We start from the raw sequence: 22,740 nt of genomic DNA, 5'->3' as shown, positions 1-22,740 counted from the left end.
TTAATAATATTATATTATATTAATATAATAGCAGTCCATTATCAACATTTCCAGTCCATGGCATGTTATGGATACCCACACACCACAGCTCCCCATTTTCCACTCTGCAGTACCACTGGAGCCAGGAAATCACCAACAATCCTCCCTCTGGCTGCATGGCTGGACAGATGCTGTGCTGCTTGTGGAGGGGTGAGGCCTGGCCCATTAATCTGTACTCAGAGAGGCTGGCAGCTGGATTAGTGCTTCAGATGCTCTTAACATCTGCAGCTGCAGGACAGCCCCCAGTTCCTCAGCTGGAAGCCGGAGGTAGCAGCAAGGCTGGTAAGAGCTCTTTTTGGGGGGTTGGGGATTGAATTGCTGCTGCCAGATAGATGGATGAGGGAGATTTTATGGCAGATTTTGTGGGAAAGGTGGTGGTGGTGCTATTATCCTGGCACTTCCCATCATGACATGCAGTCCCTTGGCTGTGGCTGGGATTCCCAAGGGTAAGGGGTGTTGTTGGCTGTGTAGAGGGAACAGGGCAAAGGAGCCTTGCAGGGGGGCTGGAAGGACCCTGTGGAGGAGCCACAGGGAAAATGTGTCATCCCTGCAGCTCTCAAAGCTTCAGTTTGTTGTGTTTGGAGGTGAGGATGGCCAAGAGAAATGGGAGGTCCCAGAGCTTAGGGCTAAACACAAGATGCTACCAGACCAGAGGCAGAGAGAGGGGAAGTCCTGCTGAGAACTTTTGTGGCTACTGTGTTTTATCTCATAGAATGGTTTGGGTTGGAAGGGATGTTTAGGACCACCTCATTCCAACCCCCATGTCCCCCCATGTCCCCCATGACATCAAAGCCAGTCTTGTCCCTGCAGCTCTTCTCACTTGAGCTGGGCTTTGTTATCTCTTTGCTCTGACTGCTTTTTTCTGCACCAACTCTGTTCTCTCCATCACAGGGGTTTATAAGCCCTTTATTTGTGGGGACCAGCAGCACAGGGGATGAGAAGAGCCTCCTGAGCAGCCATGGAGGGGTTACAGCTGCGGGTAAGGACGCCCTCATGCACCTCCCACTATCCTTCAGAGTGCCTGGCAGAGAAGGAGGATGAAATCCCAGCTCCATCTCTGTCCTGTGAGCCTGGGAGCTGGGAATGACTCCCTTGTCTGTCACTGTGGGAGAACTCCAGGAGGCTGTTCAGGATTAAGCCCAGAGAGTGCCTGAGCTCCCGGCTTAGCTCTCCGTGTGCCCTCCCCGTGAGCAGCTCCCCAGGCTGGCTGCAGGCACTCAGGGACTGGCCCTCTCCTGCTTAATCGCCTCCTGTTCAGATGTCAGGAGGAGATGAAGCTGCTATAAATAGATGGTGAAGCCCTCCTGGTTTCAGCTGTGATTCACACACATGGCACAGAAGCATTAGGAAGAATTAACATCCAATCTCTCAGGCACTTTCCTGTGCAAATGCCATGCTGTCCCTGTCACTTAAGCTCCTTTCCCAGGGGAGATCAGCAGCACTCTCTGGAGGGTCTGGATGGGCCAAATGGATGGGGAAAGCCAGAACAGGACTCCTGGCAAGATAAACCTGGAGCAGGACCCGTGGGGAGAGAAAGGGGGCTGCTGCAGCCGGTGCCTGAGCAGCGCCTGCCCCTGAGGCAGAGCTGCCTTTGGGAGATGCCCAGGGCTCCTGCTGCCCCCTGCCCGGGCTGAGGCTGGCCAGGATGGGGCTGTTCAAGTGCCCACACGCCTGGAGGAAGGACAGCAGCCTTTGGGACTGAGGCAGCTCCTGGAGGTGGTACGTGAGGGGCTGGGGGTGTTTCTGGCTCTCCCTAATCCCTGCTGAGCTGTGCCTTGGCCGAGCAACCCTGGTGGGGCAGGACTGTGACCTGGGTGGTCCGATGGGAATCCCCAGATTTTCTCCCCATTCTAATTTTGAAAAACTCGGGGGGTGGGAAATGTATCCTACTGCTAGGCTGTCCCCATGGGAAGCTGTGTGCACTCATTCCTGCAAGTGTTTGCATTCATTTGCATGTGTTTAAGTGCTCGGTGTCCCCCTCCCCCTGCCTTGCTGTGTCTGTGCTGTGAGCTGTGACAGTCACAGAGACACGGAGTCAGGGGGAAACCAGAGGAAGGTGAGACCAGACAGGTCCTGGAGTGGGAATTGGGAGGAGGGTTTATAGGGATCTATCCATCTGCTTGCCTGACAGTCTCCCAGGTGCAGGGAAAAAGGTGATATTTTCCCTGGAAAGTAGTTTGGAGGGTAGAGCATCTCCCCGGTGGAGGAATATTTTTCACACGTTCGGGTATCTGATGTCCCATCAATAAGGGAGATCCATATCTCTAATCCATGGTATTGCCAGGGTTTCTTGGTTTCTTTGCATTCCCACCAGATCACAGGGTAGAGAAGGAAAAAAACCCTTTCAGAGCACTCATGATCAACATGAAGTAAAGGGCAGTTTGGACAGAAGGATAAGTTTGACTAAAAGATGAGCTCAAAGTTGGTATCTTTGTGTCTTCACTTAATGTCCCAGGGAGTCTGGAGTCCATGAGATGGGGAATACACCAGAAAATAGTATTCTCACCTTGTTCTCTGGCACTCAGGAAGCAGGGCTTCTCAGTGAAGCAAGGAAAGAGGCAGAAAAATGGTCAGAGGAACTGAAAATTGGTGGAGGAATCTATGTTATTAAGACGGGACTAAATCCAAGGAAGTCACCCATGAACACTCCAGGGCAGAGGGCCCTGTCCCACTCCTTGCTGCATGAGAACAGCTCTGGGTGACATCCCTGAACACACACTGAGCCACAGTGTGAGGGGATTAAAGAGATCTCAGCACAGGCTTTTCCTTGGGTGATGGAATCTCCTGCCTGCAAAAGCCCTGAAGGAGCTTGGTATATACAAACAAGAATGGAATTGGTGTCAGGATGGAATTCCCCTATTTAGAAACAAGTCACAGGCTGGAATAGGGACCTGGAGCGCTCAGGCAGGCTCAGGTGTGACTGGGTCTGCAGACATCTGCACAGTCTTAAGCCATCCTTGAATTTTAATTGTTATGGAAGAGCCTGACATAAGCTGCTTTCAGAAATTCCTATAGGAATGCCTGACCAGGCTGAAGGTTTTCAGGAAAAATTATATTTCTGTTATTATGCAGAAAGTGGAACTGCAACTCAGAGTTCCAGTGAAGGCTGGAAAACCCAGCTGGATCCACAGAACCGTGTGCGGGTCTGGGAGAGGCTCTGCAGATTCCCTGGCTGTGAGTGACAAGGCTCAGTTGGTTTGCAGAAGCTTTTGCATGAGCTATCCTGTATCTCCAAAACAGGGAGGGGGGAAAAGGCTGTGTGGAAATCTAAAGGGAATATTTCAATCTGTCTATCCTACAAGTGAGTCCAGACAACCTGAAACAGCATAGGAATGTGGAGCATATTGGATGCAAATGGCAGGCCATATGTTTTATAACATTAATTGCCAAACTTTCAAAAGCACCCTCCTGACCTCCTGCAGGCAGTGAAGGAGCACAGCTCAGGCTCAGGCACCTCCTCATTTGTCATCTGTTCCTTGTTTTTCTTCAACATTGATCTGGTTCTCTCACCAACCTGGATGGTCTCCAGTGTTGTGAGAGCTGCACACACTCAAATATCAGGCAGTTTTCCAAAACATGGCATCTGTAAATGCCAAGCTTACAGATGGTACGTGATAGAATGGGATTTACAGGCACAACAGAGAAGGGTAAGGGCAGCACGGAGTGAAAAATTCCATCATTCATCTAGAAAAGCTGGATCTGCTCAGATGGTCTGGCTGGTGGCTGCCATGAACAGATGCTGGACTCTGGAAAAAGGGGCTGGAAAGATATCCAGGAATAAGTCATGGTGATTGAGAAGGGAGGAAGTGAGAGCTGTAACTGAGACTCCTGCCAGGCTGGGATGATGAGCTTCACCTGCAGGGAGGGGAGAAGGCAAAAGGAGTAGTTGGTGTTCCACAAGAACCAGCAAGGGGAGGAGAGTTAATGGCTCACAGAGCTCACTGAAAGCCAGGAGGTAATTTCTGGTTCCAGTACCCCAATAGGGGCTGGTCTGCCCTGCCCTGGTTCAGCAATGTCACTGAAATTATTCCAGAATAGTTTGGGTGGAAGAGACCTTAAAGCTCATCCCATTCCACCCCCTGCCATGGGCAGGGACAGTTCCAGCAGACCAGGTGAGTCCTGTCCCTGCAGCAGCTTTGTTCTGCAGCACAGGGGCCTCTCTCCCAGCTGACACAGCAGGTGTTTTCTCTCTCCTAGCCCATTCCTTCTCCATTCCAGCAGGCACCCTGCAGCCGGAGCTTCCTCAAGCTCACTGCCATGGAGCTGAAGTGGATCCACGTCTTGGTCGTGTTCCTCCTCCTGCTGTCCGTGGCCATGACCGGCTGCTTCCTGTGGCAGTACAGCCTCCCCAAGGTGGAGCCCAGTGAGTAGGGGGTTTAACCTTGGTCATGCTGTGCCACAGAGATTTGGAAGACTAATAAAAGCTTTCTTCCCAAAGAGCACTTCCCCGAACAGAGATTTCCCCAGAGAACAATAAGGCAAGGCCACAGAGGAGGTGAAGGCTGGGTAGATGGAGGCACCACATCACTCTGCTGCTGTCCAAAGAAGCTCCATCACTCCTGGCCTAGGTTTGGATAGGATGGGGCTGTTGAAGTTCTAAAGGGGCATTTTATTTTAGATTTTTTATCTTTTACTTTTCCTGTTGTTACTCCAGTTTAGAAACAGATTTTTTTATACCTTACCATCTGCTTCAGGGTTTGCTCTCTTTCCTGTTCCCCAATCTTTGCCCTGGCTTAAGCCCTCTGGTTCACACTAGAATTCATGGAATCACAGAATCATAGAAAGGTTTGTGCTGGACAGACCTTAAAGCCCATTCTGTTCCACCCCTGCCCTGACAGGGACACTGTCCCAGGGTGCTCCAAACCCCATCCAGCCTGGCCTTGGACACCGCCAGGGATCCAGGGGCAGCCACAGCTGCTCTAAGCACCCTGTACCAGGGCCTCAGCATCCCCCCTCACAGCCAGGAATTCCTTCCCAATATCCCATCCATCCCTGCCCTCTGGCAGTGGGAAGCCATTCCCCCTTGTCCTGTCACTCCATCCCTTGTCCCAGGTCCCTCTCCTGGAGCCCCTTTAGGGCCTGGGAGGGACTCTAAAGTCTCCCTGGATCCTTCTCTTCTCCAGGAGAGCACCCCCAACTCTCCCAGCCTAGCTCCAGAGGGGCTCCAGCCCATGGAACATCCCCATGGCTTCCTCTGTTGATTATAGGAAACTCAACTGATCCACTCAAGGCACTGCATGCACAAGGATTAAATATACACAATGTCAATGGATCAGAGTTTTAAGTAGCTGAAAGGTGACATGAAATTCATGATGGAGGTGCTAGAAGTATTTCAGAAACCGAGCGTTGAAAAGGTTTCAAACCACACATTTTTATCTCAGAGTACCAGACTGCCTGTAGGCTGTGTGTATCCATCCCTGTCCATCTCCAAGATTTCCTAGTGCTATTTCTCTCCTCATCCCAATTTCTGATGCTTCACGTTCACCTGGTAAGCAAGAAGATGGCACTTTGTCCCCAGCTGTCAGAGCAGGGTAGCTGTATTTATGAACACCTTGGGATCAGCTGGGAGAATAGTGCCTCCAAGAAAGGGAGTTCCCATCTCTCTCAAAGTTTAAAGATCTTTGCCGGCCACAAAAATTTAAGCTGTCTGTGGGATATGGAGGATGCAGCTCATTCAGGAGACAGCTCTTGGAGTGGGTGTGGGGCTTTGTGTGTAGTACTGGATTTCAGGTGGCCCTCACAGGCCACTCCTGGCCCCATTTCTGAGGTTATGATACAGGGATGACTCTTTGCCACTGCTGTCCTGAACCCCAGCTCACACTTTCCTTTAGACATGGGCAGGCCCTCCCAGGGGGCTAAACCCACTGCCAGGCACTCCAGAGTCTTCTGCAGCCCCAGTTCTTTACTGTCCCAGGTTGCACAGTTAGTTGAAGTCCATCCTGTGTCCATCCCACGTTGGAATAAGCACAGTGCCCCTGCCAGCCCTGTTTTACATCAGACAGAAACAATTCAGCATTGTCCCTTCCCTGTGCAGAAATATCCCTTAGGCCAATGCGAGCAAGAAAGCTCAAGGGGGCTGCTGGGTGAGGTTCAAGCTTGCCCTTGTGTCTGCTGAGGTCACCTGTGTCACCTGAACTGTTTTCCAGATCCATCTGTGATGGAGGTGAGGTCAGAAGCTGTGCAGATGTGTCCCCGCTACCCTGAGCCAGTGCCACTGGACCACCCCCTCCCCATCCTGAAGGAAGCACTGGAGAAGGTCTGTGGGGAGGAGGGAGCAGAGGGACACACAGCTCTGGGCTGCTCTTCTCCAGGGGACATGGTGGAATTTGCCATGCTGGGGAAGGAGGTGGGGAATTGAGGAAGGGAGGACATGCAAACCTAGAGATGGGTGTGTGAACTCCTCCAGGGAGCAGCTCTCTTGCCCAGAGGGTGAGCTGGGGTGGACAAACATCATCACTTGTCCATCAGAAGGTATGGTGAGCTTCCACCAGCAAAAAATAATGGCTCTTTGCATCTGGTCCACTATTAGGCAGCCCTCATGTCTTGGAGAGTACCTGACTCAGGTGCTCTCTGGTTCCAATTCATCACCCAGGACCAAATTTTCTTTCTTTGCTGGCTTTCCCCGCAGCCCTGTTTAAAAATTAAAAAGATGCTTATACATAAGCATCCACTCCAGGGAAGGGAGTGGAGAGGAAAGGAAGGAGGAAGGGGAAGGAGGAAGGGGAAGGGGAAGGGGAAGGGGAAGGGAAAGGGAAAGGGAAAGGGAAAGGGAAAGGGAAAGGGAAAGGGAAAGGGAAAGGGAAAGGGAAAGGGAAAGGGAAAGAAGGTCTGCATCTGTCTGGAAGAGGGTGTGATACATTGTCATGATATTCTCAGTATGAGATGGATCTGACATTTTAGCACTGCCTGAACCTCTGGCAGGCTCCATGAGCTCTGAGGAAATACTGCAGCATTTCTCTGACTGTCTGGACCATAAGAATAATCATGCTCTGACAGGACATTCCCTATTTTTACCCCCTCTCACGTGCTCTCTCACTTGTCTCCTTCTCACAAGTAGAGGGCAATCAGCACTGTAAACAATATTCAACATGCAAGTGAATCAGGGATTTATACAGTGAAAAAAATATGTTTTCTGTTGTATTTTATGTTACTTTAATAATCTCTCTTATTTTATTTGCCTTTTTGTCTCCCTTAAGGCACTGAGCAAATGTTTCCATAGGAACATCCACCACAGCCCTGAGGTCCTGCTGCTGAGAGCTCAGGACCAGGTTTGGGCAGTTTCCCTGCACACACATGGCTTTATCCACACTGAATTTCAATTCCCATCACTTCACATCCACTTTTATGAAGTCTCTGCCTGTCTGCAGGTCCAGGCGAGTCTAAAGGTCAGAGTCTGAGAAAAGGAGGACCATGATTGTTGACATGAATCTTAGACTGACATGGGTTGGAAGAGACCTCACCCAGTGCCCCCCCTGCCATGGGCAGGCACATCTCCCACTGTCCCAGGTTGCTCCAAGCCCCATCCAGCCTGGCCTTGGGCACTGCCAGGGATCCAGGGGCAGCTTCTCCGGGCACCCTGTGCCAGGGCCTGCCCACCCTCACAGGGAGGAATTTTTTCCCAAAATCCCATCCATCCCTGCCCTCTGGCAGTGGGAAGCCATTCCCTCTTGTCCTGGACTCCATCCCTTGTCCAAAGTCCCTTTTCATGGTTTCCATGAGAGCAGAATCTTCTCAGGAGGTGCTGGGGTACCAGATGAACACATCTGCAGATGTACCAGATAGGCCACTGATCCATGAGGAGGGAGGGAAAAGGACCCTGACAGAAGGGCTGGACACAAGCTGCATGTTTCCACTTGCTGCTCTCAGTGCACTTCCCCTGGCCATTCAGTGAAGAGATCCCAAGGACATGACTCAGTCTGGCTTTTCTTACCTCAGATTCTGGGTCTGGAAGTGCATTTCTTATGTCTTAACCATGGTGTGCAAAACAAAACGTGTGCCTGAAAATGCAAATGATATGTGCAAGATGATGACATAGCTTTGAAAAAGTCCCCAAAGGGCAAGATCGATGCATTCTGCTTGCAGGAGGTGGGTGCAGAGCTGATGAGGAGTTCTGTACAGCCCAGTGAAGAGTTCTGCATGGCTCTGGTACAACAGGGAGCCAGCAGCAATCAGAGCCCTTCAGCTTCTCAGAGCTGTTTCTCAGGTTGTGGTTTAAACAGAGGCCTGTGGGAAATAGTAAAGGAAAAAAGGTTTCTAGAAAACTGGGAAAGTAGACTTCAGAAATAGAAAGAACAGAAAACTTAAGAGTTAAATTGCAGCAGTCAAGTCTGAAAGCAGAAAAAGTTAAAATTGTATAGCAAGCAAGGATATTAAACAATAGCTTGAATCTTAGGTTTGGTTAAGATAGACCTCAACACTGTAGGAAAATATGTTTAGCAAGACAGTAGAAGGTTTTAAGCTTAGTAATGGAGTGTTGTGATGTTAATAGAAAGAAGACAACCAAGCATTGTGTGAAGTAGTGTATGTATACTTTTAGTAATTGGCTGAAACAATTGTCTGTAAGCTTTAGCAATATGCTATTGGCTAGAAAGTTTTTGAAATGTTCTATAACAAAGAAATCTTTGGTTGTTGCTGGCTGTATGAGAGCTTTGCCATCTTTGTATTGTCTCAGCCATGCAATGAGGCTGATGCTGCAAATAAAGCTCAAGGAATGTATCCCAGCAGTCCTGTCCCATTCGTGAATGAAAGAGAAAAAATAAGAGCCCAAGCTCCAGAGTGTTTCATGGCATGGGAAGTGTCATGGGATATCTGAAAAGCCTTTTTCTCATATGTCTTTGACCCTAAAATACCAGTTCAAAGAACAGATGTGCAGAATGCAAATTAAAAAAGAAGAAATTGCAATTATTACTTGTTGATATTTGGTTTTAATCATAAATATTACAAGCATAAGCATCACATTCATCTACACAGTGGATATGTAGACTGAAAAAGGACATGGGATAATTCAACAGAAGCAATTCTAGAAGAAACAGATAAACAGTTAAAATACTTTTTTTTTTCCAGAACACCATTCATAGGATCACTCTCAAGTGCTTGAGAGTGATGAGGGTGGGTGATCTGAGCCTTCTATTGCTTTGTACAGACTGGATGCATTGTAAGACTCTTGTTTTGGGAGCTCATGGTTTCCCTTTCTCCCCAGGTGGACCAGATGCTGCGGCAGAAGATGCACAGCTCCGGGCTCCCGGCCATGTCAGCCATCGCCATCTACAACGACACCGTGCTCTGGACGGGCAACTTCGGCAAGAGGAACGCCTCCGACCCTGCCTCGGGGGCGCCCAATGAGTACACCATCTACAGGTGAGGCACCTGGCACAGTGTGAGAGCCAGGAAAGGGCAACACACCTACAGAGAGCTGGTACCTCTTGTATTTACAGGGACTCCCATGGCAGGGAGGAATGATGCATCTGACTCCATGTTCTCAGAAAGCTAATTTATTATTTTTTTATGATACTATATTATATAAAAGAATACTAAACTAAACTATAATCACCTATACTAAAGAATATAGAAAGGATACTTACAGAAGGCTAAAAGATAAGGAAACTCATGACTCTTTCTCCAGAGTCTGACACAGCTTGGCCATAATTGGCCAATAAGTCAAAATAATTCACAGCGGAAACCAATGAAACAATCACCTGTTGGATAAACAATCTCCAACCACATTCCAAAGCAGCAAAACACAGGGGAAGCAAATGAGATAATATTGTTTTCCTTTCTCTCTGAGGCTTCTTCCCAGGAGAAGAATCCTCGGCAAGGAGATTTTCCAGAAAATATGATGGTGACAGGTACCTGCAATAGAGACGCCATCACAAACTGCAGATCCATGCAGGAAACTCTGCTGGCTTATGCTGGAACTTTGTGGGACAAAGAGAATTCCCAGATTGTTATATGCTGGTGGCTTACTGAGCTACTTTGTATTTATTTATGTATTTTTTCATTTAACTCTGACAATATTTTAAATTGGAATGGCAGTGACCCTAAAGAGCCTGAAAACATACTGTTCCTTACATGGGAATGGCTTCATGTCCAGAGCACAAACCTGAAGACCAAGAGCTGGCACAGATTTGGAGAGCAGAGAGGAGACAGTGCCACAGGATTAAAGAAAATAAGAATAAATGTTGGTTAAGGAAAAACTGATGTTTGGGATGAATATCTGCGGAACACATAACGCAGACCCATAAGTTTATTTACTGTTCCAGTGAAGTCAATTTCATATTGGCTGTTATTTTTTAGGTTAAGACAGAATAAAGCTCTTAATGTGTGCTAAAAACCAAAAACCAAGATGAAAGAAATGCTTCTTTCCTCTAAAGATCCATTTTCAGTGAATTGTTACTGTGTTATCTAAGAAACATAGGCTGTGCTCTGACTATAAAATTATGTCCTCGGAATGAACAATTTTGGACAGTTTCAGAAGCTGTGATTATCTGTCTCTTCCCCAACTGTATAATGGAGAAATGACCTTGAGCTATTTTTCCTCCAGAACCATTGAATGATTTGGGTTGGAAGGGACAACCGAAGTCCGGTTCCAATCCCCTGCCACAGGGCAGGAGTCAGGGCCACGTCCCTGGGTGGGCTCGAACCACCAACCTTTCGGTTAACAGCCGAACGCGCTGACCGATTGCGCCACAGGGACAGCCTGGATGGAGCCAAAAACTGTGGGAATCTGGCATTTAGGGACAGTTTGATAGTGCTGGGTAAATGGTCCAACTCAATGATCTGAAAGGTCTTTTCCAACCTAAATGATTCTGTGATTTTAACCTTAAAATTCCAGTAAACTATGTGAGAGTTGTTATGGTATTTACTAACCAGTAATTTACAATTTATGTCTTTTTGTGAATGCCAAGTGAATAGGAAGAGATCAGCAGCCCACTGCACTGGACATTCAGAGGTTATATTGCAGTCCATAAAGATTCACATTTAAGGATAGTAATTCAAACCTCCTACCTGTGTTTTAGCTATTCCCTCTGGAATGAGAAAAAATGTAACACGTAAAATCATGGTGATCTCTTCTTTCCTCTTGATTCATGGGCTTCTTAATGCTAAATTTCTCCAAATGTCTCTTCCCTAACAGAATTGCCAGTGTCTCCAAGATCTTCCCCACCATTATGTTGTACAAGATGTGGGAGGAAGGAAAAGTCACATCCCTTGATGACCCCTTGGAGCGTTATGCCCAGAACTTTGTTATCAAGAACCCTCTGGGGAGGCTCAAAGACTCAGAGCAGAGATACACAGCAGATGGCCTGGTGTTTTTGGAAAAAGGCTCGATGCCCCTGAAGCCATCCCTGGTCACCCTGCGCAGAATGGCCAGTCAGCTCTCAGGTGAGGCAGCTCCCTGAGTGTCCCTGGGCCTCTCTGCCCTGGAAAGACGCCTCAGAGAGAGCAGACCATATTCCAGGAATAAAAAAAAAGCTTCTGGGAGGCTGTTTCCCAGTCTGGACCCTGCACTGTGCATTTCCCAGGGATCAGGCAGGGCTCTGGGAAGCAGGGTGTCAGCAATGTCATGGAGTGCTCCAAGGGAACTCTTGTCCAGGACACCTGCCAGGAAAGGGCTCAGATGAGGAGGGTTTTTCCCCTGCAAGGTGAACACAGATTCCTTTCAGGTGAACACAGATTCCTTTCTCCTCACTACCATGACCTGAATCAGGTTCCAATTGCACAACAGTATTTTGTACTCCAGACCTCATTTTTCTGAGATGTAGAGTTGAGGGTCAAATCTCTTTGCTTTGAATAGAAAGACCTTGATTGCTGAGCTAAATTTAGCTGTCAGTGTGGTTCCTGATCCGGGATTCCTGAGCTATTTATAGCTTGGCATTTGCTGTCAGAGAAGTGTTAATCTGCTGCTACCTTTAGAATTGGGGAACATCAAGGGAGAAGGAGCTCACAGGACTAAGAACTTTACCCTTTCTCTGAAACAAAGCTGTTAACACTTGACTGAGGGATTACAAAATGTAATGGCCAAAGAGACTGTGCTGATATCACATGTGGTATTTTGGTCAATCTCTGTAACACTTGCATTTTTCCTGATTGGAATAAATGCCCTAAAATTAGGACCTAAAATCAAATAGCATGGCTGCAACTTGCAGGGCCTCAGGATGGGGTACAGCATCATCTGAAGAAAGCCAATAGGAAAATGAGGGCTCCCCAAAATGGAATGACTCTGAAACCTGGAAAGAAGCAGATGAACAACCCAAAGTGGCCAGTGACCACATCCCTGCCCAGCCCCTCTCCCTGCAGACAAGGTGTGGCTCCATCCAGCCTGATGTTGTCTTCAGGGGCACCAATTCTGCCCGGTCCCCTCTGACTATCCTGAGCACCTGAAGCTGCTCTGACTGCTCCTGTCACCCAGGGAGGTGTGACATGCACCCAGAAATGTTGTAAGGAGCATTAGTCAAGAGAGTACCTGGTCGTGGCATAATTGCTTGTACTGCACAGCCCTTCCATTGCTTCCATCACTGTGTTAGATTTGTGCCCCTGCTCAGCTCCTTTTATGCTCCTGTGTATTTTTGGATTTTAGAATGTGGCCCAAATTTCCCAGAGCACCCCCAGAGGACACACCAACCCTTGGACTCTGACAATTCAACAGAAGGAGGTGTACAGTTTCAAAATCCCAACTGCAAATCAAAGGAATGTTCTGGTTCCACTTTCCATTTGCTGTGTGTCAAACCCCAAAAAGGAATAAGTTCTGCTTAGCACTGGGATCAAAGCCCCTGCATGACACATTCTAAAGTGGGTTTCATCTAAATTCATTCAGTGAAACTGATCTGTAATAGATCCTCATTATCTGGTCTCTCCATTGCATATTACAGAAGTAACTCCAAAGGTTTTTCTCCTCAGCACCCGACGGGCCCATTGCTGGAGGGAAGCTCCAGCTTGTTAAAACTGTGATTTTCCAGTCCACACGAATGACAGGATGGGATGTGATTGTAAATTATTAACAACGTGCTTGTCACTTCAATTAGCAGCCCATGAGGTAGAAATCAATGACTCTGGATTATATTATGCTCTGGTTTATCATTTCCAATGAACCTCAAGGAAACACTGCACTGCTGTCACAGAGCTGGTGAACTCTCCCACTGCTCCAACATTTTCTTTGCTGCCACTGGGACAAGTACATAATGAAGGAGCCCATTGTCCACTGGAAGATGTCTGCATCTCTTATCTGGTCGTGCAGCTGCACAAATAACCCCAGAGCAGGGGGCAAAACAGTCCTCTCACTCCAGCTCAAATGCCAAGTTCAGGCAAGATAAGAAAAATAAGTGTTGCTGCCAAAAAAGAATGGGGCTTCATTCAGTCTCGCCAGGATGCAGGACAAGAGGAAAAGGCCTCAAGTTGCATCAAGGGATGCTTAGATCACATATTAGGAAACAAATTTTCAGACGAAGGGTTGTAAAGCATTGGCAAAGATGCTCAGGGAGGTGGTGGAGTCACCATTCTGGGAGGCATTCAAAAAATGTGAGAAGTGGCACTTGGGGACATGAGTGGAGAGGACAGTGCTGGGTTAATGGTTGAGTTCCATGATCCTGGAGGGCTTTTCCAACCTTAGTGAATCCATGATTAAGATATGGTCACTGAGCACACGATTGTGAGTCATTTTTCTGTCAAAAACATAAATTCCCAATTTCCTCCCAAACATCCACATTGAAGCCCGTTGCAAATGGCAGCAAGGATTCCATTTCAAAAGTGATCCAAGTTCTGGCCTAGGCAAGCCATAGATCCTGTGCAGAGAAGCTGGGGTGATTAAAAAAGTACTGACCAAAAAATTGTAGGGAATCTGTGTTCAGTGAGGAATGAAAAGTGAAAAGAACTTGATATTTTATGCATTTAGAAACCCTGAATAATTAAAAATGGAAAGAACCTTGGTTTTTTCTATATTCAGAAACCCTGAATAAATGTTGCTAAGGATGAGGGGGAAGATAAAAATACTTTAGGCCAAGCCTGGAGTTTTCCAGAGAAGCTTAGGCCTTCTGTGGTGAAGTGTAAAGAATGAAATCCTGTTAAAAGGAGCTGTTACACACATTTGTTGTCCAGGGTATGCAGTCACATGGAAATAGAGGGATTTCCCAATACCCCATTTGCTCCTGTCTTCCAAACCACACTTGGGAATCCAGGATAATTTCCATTATTCCTCAAGGCGTTTTCACTGAGATGCAGCAGCCCAGAGTTGATGTTGGCTGGACCTATGTAAGGCAGAGTCGGGAGTCCATGACTTCATGCCATGTCCTGCAGCCCAGCAGGAGCAGCTCCTTGCTGTGTTTCCAGAGCTCTCATGTCCACCACGGGTGCTTCCATTTTGCCATTGAATCTTGCCTTTGTTCTGTGTTCACCAGAGGCGTCATTTCCATGATTTCTCTCTTTCTGTGGACAGGTCTGCCCAGGCGGCTGCGATCCACCAGCCTGCTCTGGAAGGGCAGCACTCAGGACGCCCTCGCGCTGCTCAAAGACGACGTCCTGGTGGCAGACCCAGGAACAAGGTCAGACACATTCCTTTAGGAGCTTTTGGTCTGGATGTGTTCTCCACCCTCAGCCCCATCCCCAGCCTCCATGGCTGGTGGATAAAGGCAGCTGTTCCCAAAGGGAGCTTCAGCCATCTCTGTCACTATTGGACACGAAAGAATGCAAGCTGTTCTTCAGGTGAAGGACGGAAGAGGAAGTTTATTTCCCTGACTCCAACATTTATAGCTTTCCAAAAGTGACAGCGGATTGGAGGGTGATAGGGACACCTCTCCAGTGACAGTGGTCAAACCAACAGTCCATCAACTTTCTCCTCCTCCATAAAAGAAGATAAAATAATCAGTTATTTACAGAAAGTGTCTGAAAAAGTTCACCACAAGAATGTCCATATCAGAAGGCCTAGAAAATCTTAAAAAACCAGGGTGACACATCTCCCCACACTCCTGGCAGAGGCTGGGAAAAAAGACTGTTGGACATGTCAGGGTTGGGTTTGGTGTTTTAAGCCTAGATGAGCCAAATTAAACTGCTATAGTTCACTTTATGAGCCTTAAATGATGCGGGTTTTCAAAAGTGGAAAAGTACTTTAATTTAAACAGTTTAAATCATCACAGGTTTCAGTTAAAATCATATCTGTGGTGAGCAGTGTGTCTCTAAATTATCTAAAAGGTCTACGAATGTTTGTTTCAATTCCTGTAGTCTGTTACCTGGATTACAAACACTCAAAAATATCATGGATTCATAGAATCCCAGACTGATTTGGGTTGGAAGGGACCTTGAAGATCATTTTTCTCTAGCCCTCTGCCATGGGCAGGGACACCTTCCACTATCCCAGGTTGCTCCAAGCCCTGTCCAACCCAGCCTTGGACACTTCCCCACAGACTTCAACAGGATCCAGTGGACAGCAGATGAAGGAAAGAATTCAAACTAACTAGGAAGAAACTTTCTAAGACTGCAAAATTGTTTGGTAATTAATTACAGCCTGAAATAATTTACTCAGGATAGCTGAGGATCTACCACTCACTTGTCCTAGTTATGTCCCACATCATGTAGGAGGCTACAACAGATATTCCTTAAAGGATTTTAGCATTTTAGTACCATCATCTTCTTTGGTATTTTTATCTTTATTGTAATTTATCTCCATTGGTATCTTTATTTTATGATCCCCATGAAGATAAATAAGGACATCCCCTCACAGTCTCTCTATAGCTTATTAATTGATATGTTGGTAGTTTTCACTCTCTCTCCTTTTTCCTGGTTATGCTTCCCAGCTAACAGATCATTCTTCCCAAAGGAAGTTCACATTCACTGATACAGATATTTTAACGTATTTTTCTCTGTTGTAATTCAGCTCCGTTTCAGATACAAGGTTTTACATACAGAATGTGTTTGTTCTTAGGGTGAGAATATATATGCTCACCATGCTTTTATTCAACTAAATGGGCTGGAAAATGTTGAAGTGGTACCAAATTTATGATCTAAATAGGTCTCAATGAGATGTGTGGCTTCGCACAATTAAAAAAACCAACAGGGTTGAAAATTTAATGAATTTTGAAAATGTATTTTTTAAAAATGCCCCTTCATGTTTTCATGCCATTAAACTTCATTCAATTCTGAAGACATAAATCACTTGATGGTTATTAAAGACTGGCGTACTCAAGTTTCTTTAATGATTCCACATTGCTGGATGCTGCTTTGTGGGCTTTTAAGTGCTCTTTAAATGCTTTTACCATCTTAAGGTAGCTTAGGTATCTAAGTGATTATCCCATGGCAAATCCCCAAAGAGGTTTACCCAGGATTTTGAGACCTTTAAGGTGAGCACCTGGAACTCCCCACGCTGCTCTTAAAAAGAATGGATGGTGAACAATTATAAACAGCAAGTCAGGTTATGCAAATATAGAGTTGTTTGTTTTCCATCTCCAGCTCTCTCTGTACATCAGGGTTAAACAGCTCTGCTGATGTTCCTGTAAAATATTTCTCTTTCTTGATTTAACAACAAATCATGGCAACAACATGCAGCTTTTCTTGTGGGAATCCATAAAATCAGAGGGTTTTGGGAAAGCTGCAAAAGGCAGGCTTCAGAGACAGCAGAACTGTGATTAGAGCTAAGCAGTAGCCATGAGATAGGTCAGCAGAAAAATTATGTAAAAAGTAGAAAAGCAAGGCCAAATAGAACAATGGTCTGTGTATTAACGCTTGTCTAGAAAAACTCCCTAAGCTGCAGAAAAGTATATCTAGTGAGATATTAGGAAATTTTAAGCTTAATAATGAAGCTCTGTGCATTGTGTTTTAAGGCTTACAAGCAGGTATTGTATTTGAAATAAGCAAGCATTGTTTTAACCAAAGGTACCTGTGCTTATAGTGGTTGGATGGAACTACTGTCAATATACTTTGGCTTTGTGTGGTTGGTCAAAAAACTTTTAAAGTAAGTTGTAACATTAGGTTCTTGGTCTGCTGCCTGGGATGTGAGCTGATGGCATCTTCCCATTGTCATCACCATGTAATGAGACTGATGCTGGAAAATAAAACAGCTCAAGGCACATTCCACAGCAGTCCGGTACCATTTGTGATTTGTACATAGCCCCCAGCCAGCGATATTTCTCTGTCTCCCCTTCATCTGCCATTCCATAAAATGGGAATTTTTCCCTAAAGAAGAGAGACCCAGCCACTGATTTTGCATATCACTGATGAACAGCTGATCCCAATATATTCTTCTTCCTTCCAGATGCCACTACAGCAACCTGGCCTTCTCTCTGATGGCCCACGTGCTGGCTGAGCACGCAGCCGACGGGCAGTACCAGCGCTGGATCTCGGAGAACATCCTGGAGCGCCTGGGCATGGAGGACACGGGCTTCGACATCACGGCGCCCGTCCGCTCCCAGATGGCCGTGGGCTTCTACGGCAGCCAGCAGCCAGCCCCGCTCTACGACCTGGGCTGGTACCGGCCCTCTGGCCAGATGTACTCCACAGCTGCTGACCTGGCCAAGCTGGCCATGGTCTTCCTGGGCACCTACCACCGCCGGCTGCTCGAGCCCGACACGGTGAAGACGATGCTGACACCCCTGCTCAAGTGCTCCGGGGAATACTTTGCTAACAAGACAGGCACACCCTGGGAGATTAATGAGCAGTTGGGATATGATGTCATCAGGAAGGATGGAGACCTTGATGGTTACTCAGCAACCTTCTCTCTCATCCCCAAGCTCCGCCTGAGCTTCATTGTGCTGATGGCAGGGCCCAGACCGCAGGGTGGGGACATTGTGACTCAGACATACGAGCATCTCATCCCTGCTATGGAGACAGCGTTCAGAGAGGCCGACAAAAGCTTGGTTCCTCCTCCAAACCCAATCCCCTATGTTGGCTACTACACCTATTCCAACCTGACTTTCTATGAGATCAAAGTTGGAATTGGTGGGGTGCTCCTCATGCAGCAGTTTGGGCCTCATGTGGAAGAGCTGATCCCTGAAAAGTATCGGACAATCAAGCTCCACCACCTGGAAGATCGCGTTTTCCAAGTCGTTTTTGACAAGGAGTTCCCATGTGTTCTGCACCTGGGCTCTGCCTCCATCTCACTGGAGACACAGAATGGGCAGCTCTTTAATTTCTACCCCTTTGACCGCAAGGGTTTGTCCCCTGGCTTTGACGCCCCGGGGCTGAACACCTACAACGTGGTGCGTGTGCTGCGCAAGCCCGTGTTCTACAGCTAAACATTCCATGCTCTTCCCTCCACTCCTGGGAGCTGGCTCCAAATCTGTGTCTTACCAGACTCTCCTGCCTCTGTGACATTGTGGATGCCATTCAAAAGGGAATGATGGAGGCAAATGACTCTTTTGCCAAACAATCCTTCCCACTTTTAAGACAACTTTAATGACTTGTTGTTGGCCCCCAGGCCAGCTAGCACCTGGACACACCTGCAGGAAAAAGAAGTGTGAATGTGCTGGATGGATATGTTTGGATGCCATAAAAAAATGCCAGGCACTAAAGTGTCCACTCTAATATTGTCTGTTTGATGACTACTGTGGTGATCAACTACTATTGTCAAAGGGCTGAGAATTCCCTGGATCTCTCAGAAAATGTCTCTTTGTCAGTCCAAGGATTTTTCCAGGGCTTTTCAAGAGCCTGTCTATCACAAACAAGGTCCCTTACGTGGGTTTGCCAAAAGCATTACGTGCTAAAAAATGGCACCAGTCTGACACCAGGCCCTGCTTGGGATCCCTGGGGAGTGAGGGCCTGTTTCTTTCCTGGATCATAAACTTTGAAAAGTGCAGAGCAATGTGGTTCTGTCTTGGCTCCTTGGCTGGTCCTTCAACGGATGTGGGAGTAGTGTAGAAGCTGAAGCTCACTGCTGGCTGTAGGGGCACAGGAACATAAGGTGGGATGTTCCAGCTGGACTCAGCTCTGTAATGGTTTCAGTATCCAGGAAAGTGTGTGAGCATGGTGTGAAATTCAGGAATCATGGGAACCTTTCTGTATGTTTTGGGCAGGATGTCTGGCTGCAAACATACCCACTGGGTTTCTGCAGCTGGGGGTGAAGATCTGAGGGAAAGTGCATCAGCCTGGGGAGCACCACCTTGGCGATGGTGCCCTTGCACCTGCAGAGTCACTAGTGCATTTCGTTATCCCTCTCTGTGCCCACACCATGCCAAGTCAGGCAGGACAGGGAAATGGGTCACACCAACCCCAGGCAGAGCTCCAGGTGTGGGCAGAGTGCCTGGACTCCTGCCCAGGAGGAAAAGGCCCTGGATGTGCTGGTGACAGTGGCTGAACAGGAGCGCAGGTGTGCCCAGGCGGCCAAGAAAACCAACAGCACCTGGCCTGTCCCAGCCATGGTGTGACCACAGGACCAGGGCAGTGATTGTCCCCCTGTGCTGGGCACTGGTGAGGCCCCACCTCAAATCCTGGGTCAGTTCTGGGCTCCTCATGACAGGAAAGACACTGAGGGGCTGGAGCATGTCCAGAGAAGGGAACAGAGCTGGAAAGGGGCCTGGAGCCCCAGGAGCAGCTGAGGGAGCTGGAAAGGGGCTCAGCTTGGAGAAAAGGAGGCTCAGGGGGGACCTTGTGGCTCTGCACCACTCCTGACAGGGAGCAGCCAGAGGGGTCAGGCTTTGCTCCCAGGGAACAGGGACAGGACAAGAGGAAGCACCCTCAAGTTGCACCAACAGAAGTGTAGGTTGGATATTTGGAAATGTTTTTCTCAGAAAGTTTTGGAATTGGAATGGGGCAGTGGTAGAGCCACCATCTCTGGAGGTGTTCAAAAGATGTGTGAATGTGGCACCTGGGGTCATGTTTAGTGGTGGCCCTGGCAGTGCTGGAGGAACAATTGGACCTTGAAGGTCTGTTCCAACCTCAGTAAATCAATGATTTTGTGCTGTCAATGGCCAACACCACATCTCTGTGATGAGGACAATGTCAGACACAAGGGCAGACAGGACCATCACAACTTCACAGTCCTGGCTCCTCAATGCCTCTCCAAAATTAGGGGATATTGTGGTTTCAGCCCTGGGTGGAGCTGAAATAAAAGCAAGCAGAGGGGGAGGGCAGGATAGTTCTGACCTTGAAGTGAATATCCAAACTGCAGGGCATAGCAGAGGCTGCACAGCATGGAAATCCAGAGAGAAGTGTGACAGGGGCACTGCACAAGGTCTTATAGAAATGTGCACAATCAAAGACCCTTCCAAGTGCATGTTCTGGTATGAGGTGTATCCTCTTGCAGAGCAATATCCTGCTGCTGCTGGTCCACACAGACTCTTGGATGTGGACATGTCTCAGAGAGGATGAGAAAAAAACCCCTCTCTGATCCCTTCTCTCTGGTTCTCCCAGTGCTTTCACTCTGTGGGCTGTTCTTCAGCTTCAGTTTTGAATAAAGACACCATCACTGAAGGCTCAGAAATTCCCTGCCTTTTCTCAGATAATCTCAGTTCCCTGATCAGCACCTGGAACCATGCAAACCTTGCCTTGCAGAGCTGCTGCTGTGTTGGTTTCCTCTGGACTTTGTAGGAGATCACATCCCATACCTTGTACAACACCGTGTGTCCAATATTTAGTCTGGGCTATAGCAACAGCAATAAATCCTGTGGAAATGCCACTGTCCTGTGTGGTCACACCCAGAGGGATGAGTGCAGGCACATTTGGTGCTGATTTCCTGAGGACAATATCACTGCCATGACACTCCTGACACAGCCAAGCCCATGGGATGGGATGTCTGATTGCAAGATCCTGGAGTGGTCTCATTCTGGTCCTTTTGAGTGAGGGCTATGAGCCAGCGAGGGGCTGTCTTTCTTGCTTTGAAACAAAAGTGATTGTTGACCCACAAAAGCTTCCAAGAAAGATTAGGATTTATATCCCATGTCACCCACTGGCCAGGAGGAAGCACCACACCAGACAACCTCCATCTGTGTGATGGAAAGCTGGAGTTGTTTTAGTTTTCCATCAGAAATGCAGACACAAAGTCTTTTCTAGTGAATCACCCTCACACCTCTTCACCAACTTTTGGGGGTTCTAATTCATTCTCATTTACAGCAAATCATGTTCTTTGCCACTCCTGAGTCAAACTCATTACCTGAGCTGCAGCAAAGCTTATCTCACCAAAGCCTGGCTGACCCTGGGAAGGTGAACAGGAGCTCAGAGTGGGCAGGAGAACCCTTCCCTGGCACAGAGCGGGGAAAGGGGACCTGGAAAGATCTGTACAGAGGATTTGGGAGAGGCTGTGCATGGCAGACAGGAAAAGGTGGAGTTCTGGGGTAGCCCACTCAGTCATGGAGAGCAGCCAGTCACAATCTCAGTCCAAACTCCTTTTTGTAACTTGGTGCCAGAGCAGCATCCTGAGAAGAGCAGAACCTGCTCTGCCACTGGGAGGGAGGGGGGTGACAGGGGTGACCTGACTCAATCAGCAGGTGTTTTACACCAGCTCTGACAGCCCTGTGTGAATTTGCCCTTTTTTTTTACTTGAACTTTTACAGAATCTAAGTTACCACTATGAATAATGTTTAAGGTTTTGTGTATGCTTGCTGCTGAATTTAAAAATATCCCACTGTTATTTCACCCGTGTCAGAGACTGGCTCCACAATCCATACAACAAACATGCAAACTCTGCCCATCTGCTCACATTTCACTGAATCTGTGCTTTAAAAAGTGACTCAATGTGTTTGCAACAGCCTATAGAAACACAGGGCTTAAAAATGTTTTCAGAATTACTCATCGGGGAACCAAACAAATAGAAAATGCTTCATTAACATTCCCAGCATCAAAACCAGACAAAAACAAAATTCACTTTATTGGTTTAAGAGACCAAATTCTGCCCTAAGGAGCAGTAATGAAACCACATAATATTGTAACAGTGTCCCTTAAACTGTAGTTACTCTACAAGTTAAAAGACTCTGGACCACTAAGAATAGAATAATCTGGCAAAATATGAACACCTACATCTCAGAACTTCGAACCCTTTGAACTCCTTTCTCAGTGAGTTTTAATGACTCCAGTCAGCAGAGTGGATTCCTCTCACGTCAAAAGGTAAAATTGGGATAAATTGATGAATCAAATCACACTCTACAAATCCCCAGCCCCCAGCTGGCTGGGATGGACCCAGGCCCATCTGTCATGAGCACCTCTTCAGCTGGAAAGGAAACTCTTCCAGAACCTGCTCTCAGGTAAGGACAAGTTCTCAACTTGCTCACCACCATTGCCCTGAAGACATGAGGGTCACAAATCAACAGCTCAAAACAAAACGAGGTGGTGCTTGTGGTCCCATTCTAACCTGACATTGGTTATGATTCTTCCCCTTTGCAAGGACTCTGCCTTCAGCAGTATCAGCTCAGGTGAGGATCATTCTGATATCTGATATGCAAAAAGGAATGGCTGTGCTCCCATTCTCTCTTGCAGCTACACCTCATTTATAAGGACTTTGCTCCCATTCTCTTTGCAGTTGTGTCCCACTTACCCCCAGCCCTCACTGCTCCAAGCTCCCTGTCCCTCCAGCCCATGGACCCTTCACCTTTCATCCCTTTCCTCTCAGAGCCTGAAGTGGAAATTCACATTATATCCCCCAAATTCACATTATCCACATTATCCACTCATTGTCCTGAAAAGTGCTTTTTCCTCAACATGCAGTGCTCTGGCACATCCACCCCTGCCCCTCAAGGCTAATGAGCAAACTTGGTTTTAATGGTCCAGGTAGAATTATTGCACAGGCAGAGCTGA

General features: G+C 47.4%; 1 protein-coding gene and 1 non-coding gene across 2 annotated transcripts; one reads left to right on the top strand and one right to left on the bottom strand.

The window, feature by feature from the left end:
* The first annotated feature begins 1,721 nt into the window (after window positions 1–1,721).
* Window positions 1,722–18,271, top strand: LACTBL1 (lactamase beta like 1). The gene is made up of 8 exons (XM_031062940.1): window positions 1,722–1,758; window positions 4,261–4,392; window positions 5,533–5,559; window positions 6,203–6,295; window positions 9,239–9,396; window positions 11,171–11,418; window positions 14,465–14,570; window positions 17,273–18,271. Exons 2-8 carry the CDS (start codon window positions 4,297–4,299, stop codon window positions 18,249–18,251), a joined length of 1,707 nt encoding a protein of 568 aa, XP_030918800.1. The 5' UTR covers window positions 1,722–1,758; window positions 4,261–4,296; the 3' UTR covers window positions 18,252–18,271.
* TRNAN-GUU lies at window positions 10,659–10,732 on the bottom strand. The gene has a single exon. It is a non-coding gene; the product is annotated as a tRNA-Asn (tRNA).
* Window positions 18,272–22,740: the final 4,469 nt, after the last annotated feature.

The sequence above is a fragment of the Geospiza fortis genome, unplaced genomic scaffold (assembly GCF_000277835.1).
Source record: "Geospiza fortis unplaced genomic scaffold, GeoFor_1.0 scaffold353, whole genome shotgun sequence".
Classification (NCBI taxonomy): Eukaryota; Metazoa; Chordata; class Aves; order Passeriformes; family Thraupidae; genus Geospiza; species Geospiza fortis.
The sequence above is the reverse complement of the archived record's forward strand: the minus strand, read 5'-3'. Positions and strand labels throughout refer to the sequence as shown.